Raw genomic sequence first — 5,223 nt, forward strand, 5'->3', positions numbered from 1 at the left:
TGACCTACAGGCCTACAGTATGTAAGAACATTAAATGTTTATGTTTATAATAATACCATCAAAAAGTATGGCCTTTATGGAAGGGTGGCAGGAAAAAAGCCCTTTCTCTCCAAAAATGGTGATTTGTACAATGGCACAGAAACAATATCCTTTGGACTGATGAGACCCAGCAAATACCTTACACCAGCTGCTGGTGGAGAGAGATGTGATGATATGGGCTTGATTTGCAGCAACATGACCTGGAAAGTTATTAGCCATTGAGTCAGCTCTACTTTATAGCAGAAAATCTTTCAGACAAATATGAGGCCATCTGTCCATCAGTGTAAACTGGGCTAAAGTTGTGTCACTCAACAGGACAACATTTTCAATCAACACCAGCAAATCAACACTCAGATACAGTAGCTAAAGAAGAAATCAAGGTGTTAGCATGAACGAGTCCAGATACCATCTGTATTGACATGAAAACTTAACAGAGCTGTGAATCAATGAACCTTTACACACATCAATGAACTAAAGTGATGTTGTAAAGGAGAGATGGCCAATATTTCTCCAGAACAGTGCAAGAATCTGATAAATTACTACAGAAAACTTCAAGTTTTTTGTTGCTGAATGTATCTGAACTGCTTTATTTCTTCAGCCAGTTACGTCTAGAGTGTCCAGCCTCAATGACTATTATCCCGTTGCACTGACACCCATAATGGTGAAGTGCTTCGAGAGGCTTGTCTTGAGGCACATCAAGACCCAACTACCACCTTTACTGGACCCCCTACAGTTTGCGTATTGTCCAAACTACTTCATACCAAGGCTGAGGAAAGCACATCTCCCTCCCCCCATCCTGACCACGTTTTACAGAGGGACTATCGAGAGTACCCTGTGCAGCTGCATCACTGTCTGGTTTGGGAACTGCACCATCTCGGATTGCAAGACCCTACAGAGGATAGTGAAGAAAGCTGAAATGATTTTTGGAATCTCTCTTTCCTCTATCACAGACATTTACACCGCATGCTGCAACAAACACTCTTCACCCTCCTGCTGTCTGGAAAAAGGTAGCAAAGCATTTGGGCCCTCATAACCAGACTGTGTAACAGTTTCTTTCCACAAGTCATCAGACTCCTCAAGAACTGAACTGAACTGAACTGTGCAAAGCACACACACACACACACACACACACACACACACACACACACACACACACACACACACACTCTCACACACACACACACACACACACACACACACACACACACACACACACACACACACACACACACACACACAACTATGTTGACTGCACTGATAGCCACCAAATCAAAAACATACTCATTCAATATACCACCCAGGTCAAAACATGCTGTTTTTGTTATCTTGCAAATTCAGTAAATTGTTTTGCACACCAAATTTCAACACAAATTGATCAAACTGCTGCTATTACATAAGTTTAGATATATTAAATAGAAGCCTCTTGTTCAGATCCCTATATTTTTACACAATGTACTGTATAATATACAGTATGCACACTGGTCAGTGCTGTTGTTTTGTATTGTCTTGAATTATTTTGTATTGTTGCAATTGTTGATGTCTTTTTGCACTGTAGCTCTGTGTTTTATGTAGCACCATAGTCCTTTAGAAAAGTTGTCCCAGTTTACTATGTACTGTGTCAGCTATACTGTATATGGTTGAAATGACATTTAAAAATCTTCTTGACTGTTTATTTTATTTGTGATCACCTGAGGTCATTTTCTTTGTTTCTAGAAGTTGGTGAGGATATTAGAGTGTTATTTAGGCCCTGATAAAAGCCTGTAAGTGTTAATGGAGATCTTCACAAAGTGTGTGTATGTGTGTGTAGGAGTTTTCTCTGGCTGCTTTGGCTGGGATTAAATGCCACTGTGGTTTCCCCACCACCCTCTTCAACCTGCACGAGCCTGAGGAAGAGGACCTGTGCCTTAATCGCTGTGTAGCCAAGGACTTTGAGAGCTGTGGAAATGACGAATACTTTGTAGTTTACCAAACCCAAGTGCAAGGTAATGGCAATGTTCAAAGACAAGAAAGCATTTAATTTACCATATAACACACTTCCTTTTTCTGAGTTATGGCTGGTTCATGTCATTGTTCACTCGTGATTCAAAAAAGTCTGTGTCAGAAGTCCTTGTTTATTGTTTATATTGTTATGTGTCCTTGTGACATGTTGGTGTAACATGACGTGGTATTCTTCAGAAGCTCTATCTTAACTCTCTAATTATGTGTCTCTTATTTCAAAGTCAGAGGTGTAGTTTGAGCATGGTGCACAAACATGTAGAGCAAAATAAATTCTGCGTATAAGTATATAGACTGTATGTTTATGAGGGCTGATTGGCTTCAGCTCCCCATGGTGACTCAGTGTTATTAAGACATGTGAAGACGTGAATTTTGAGGACGTTTATTTCACTCTTCAGCATCTTTTACTTCCTTGTTCACATATAATGATGTTATAGTGAAACACATGATTTTCACCACAAACTAAATTCTCTTAAAATGTGAACAATTACAACAGAGCTCTCTGTAACAAGACATTGTTTAAGGTCATTTTTATGGTACATACCTCAGCAAGAATTATTGGAATCAAGTGTTCTATAATTCAGGCATTTCTTAATCATATATTTGGTATTTATTGGTGTTGTCAATCACACCGATTTAATAAAGATAATAATGAAGCAACCTCAAAATGTACAAAGAACCTTGATTAAAGCTCAAAGACACAATACCAGCAGGGACTAATTAACTAGCAGTATCTGAAAATTATTATTATTATTATTATTATTATTATTATTATTATTATTATTATTATTATTAATACCTTTTGCATGGCATCATAAAAATAAAACTATTAGAAGCAACCTTCAAAAGCAACAGTGACTGAGAAATCACCTGTCACTTTTATTACATTCTTTCATCACTGCACAACTGGCAAAATAAAAAAAAAAGTTTATTTTTCCTCCCTAGACAATCGATGCATGGACCGGCGCTTCCTGCCCACGCGTTCGAAAAGGCTAACTGCTTTAGCAAGCTTCCCTGGAGCCGGGAATACTTGGGCCCGACACCTAATCGAGTTGGCTACGGGATACTATACAGGGAGTTATTACTTTGATGGTTCACTATACAACAAGGGTGAGTGTGGGTCTCAGTGTTAGTATACAGTATTGCAGTTAACTCCAATTCACTAATATAAGAAATTATATTAAGGTTCAAGATTTAATTCCTTAAGGCAATAGAAATAAACACTCAGAAATATAATCTGAACATTAAATTGTCTGAATGTGCAGGTTTTAAAGGCGAGAGGGACCACTGGCGCAGTGGCAGGACAGTTTGCATAAAGACACACGAGAGCGGAAGGAAAGAAATCGACGCCTTCGACTCCAGCATTCTGATGATCCGCAACCCCTACAAGGCCCTCATGGCTGAATTCAACCGCAAGTATGGCGGCCATATCGGATTCGCTTCTCAGGCTCACTGGAAAGGAAAAGGTCAGATTAAGTTAAGATTTTACAATTTTTATAATTTTTTCTTCTTTACACATTACATCATTCTAATTATATTATAATGTCCATTTTTAATTCTTCTCTTTTATTTATTTTAATATATTTAATGTACATATATGCATACTTTGCACTTTCTTGCACATTGTACACAGTTGCTTTTGTATATCTGTTTACAACGGCATCTTGTACCATCTTTTTACATTTATATCTGTTAACACCAATATCTTCATTTGTCTATTTAAGCTTACTTTTGTATCATCTGTTAAATAAGAGACTCTTAATTTCACTGTGCAGCTGTAGAATGACAAAGTAATCTAATCTATTCATCAGGTAGAGCTCAGCATTTTTAGTTGCATAATGGCTCTATGTCTTTAGCAGTACCGCTTATAGTAGTCTTGTAATCTACAGCAATTTTTCTGGAAATAACCTTGACACCACCAGACTTCTTTCCCAGCAGATGTGTCACTTGTGTTGATTTACTAACATAATTAACTGTATGTTAAGTAAAATCTTTTTTTAAACAGTTTAAGCTGCTTTGCCAACAATCTCTGCAATCTGTGTGCCGTCACTTTACCTCAAAATATAATCATTAAAACATTTCACTTCCATAACACTCACTCAAACCTGTTAGCTGAACATGTCAACCTCAAGAAAACATAGTCCTGTTATACGAATGGTATATATATATATATATATATATATATATATATATATATATATATATATATATATATATATATATATATATTATTATTATTATTATTATTATTATTTATTTATTTGTGCTGCACGATTAATCATATCGCAATCGCGATATCAAGCCTTTGCGATTATATGACACAAAATGCTGTGATTTTATGAAATAAATAAATAATAAATACATGCATGTGTGGACATGACAACCCATTCTCTCTGCAAGCTGTTTGCCTATTTCATACACTACACTGCTGTCCGCTAAAAAAAAAAAAAAAAGACCAGTGAGTTTCAGTTTAGGCAGTGGCACGTGTGGCGCAAGACGAGACGAGACGATGACAAGACTGCACCACTGTCCAAAAACGCTGACTAAGACTAAATTAACATGCATTATTGTTGACGAAAAAGGAGAGACGGAAATGTTTTATTTTGTAATAAAAACTAAGATAAAATCTCTCTTAATTTACGTCTACAATTGTCTCTGCTTTTTCATCAGCTGTTACGCCTTTAAAATATTCAGAACGAGTTCGCAGCTTCACGCTGTTGCTCGTTACAGGTCTCAACTGCTGAACAATTGTATTGCTTCCGCTAAAGAAAATAGTGCGCTCTGTCTCTATTTTTCTTGGCAACAGTGTGTTATAGTTAGCAGTGGTCTGTTATCAAGAAATAAAATTGTTTATGCGTTGAAAAAATTCGTCCACACGCCGCTCAAAAAAAAAAAATCCTGGGCGCAAGTCCACTGTCTAGGCGGCTTTTTGTGTTAAATGATATTTCCTGTTGCTGCGCAGGCGCTTTTATCGTACATGACAGCTTATGTCCCAATGACCGGTCTTTGCATTACGATTAAAAGCAGTATCAATAAAGTAAAAAATGTGATGTGCAGTCAAGTTCGAGTGTATGCACTGCTTAAACGAGTGTTCTCCACTTCTCACTGATACTTTTGTGATTCGCGGAGTTTTGACAAGTTTTATAGCCTTGATATTTTTTCTTATTCAAAAGTGGTGACAGAAAAAAC

The 5,223-nt window shown here is 37.0% G+C and overlaps 1 protein-coding gene across 1 annotated transcript in view; it reads left to right on the forward strand.

Moving 5' to 3' along the window:
• The first annotated feature begins 697 nt into the window (after positions 1–697).
• LOC125141375 (WSC domain-containing protein 2-like) overlaps positions 698–5,223 on the forward strand; it is a 6,427-nt gene continuing 1,901 nt past the window's right edge. Inside the window, exons 1-4 of the mRNA XM_047814543.1 lie at positions 698–940; positions 1,847–2,021; positions 2,980–3,144; positions 3,300–3,500. Of these exons, the coding sequence (XP_047670499.1) occupies positions 698–940; positions 1,847–2,021; positions 2,980–3,144; positions 3,300–3,500 (784 nt within the window). The remainder of the gene's footprint in view (positions 941–1,846; positions 2,022–2,979; positions 3,145–3,299; positions 3,501–5,223) is intronic.

Source organism: Tachysurus fulvidraco, chromosome 6, assembly GCF_022655615.1.
Source record: "Tachysurus fulvidraco isolate hzauxx_2018 chromosome 6, HZAU_PFXX_2.0, whole genome shotgun sequence".
NCBI lineage: Eukaryota > Metazoa > Chordata > Actinopteri > Siluriformes > Bagridae > Tachysurus > Tachysurus fulvidraco.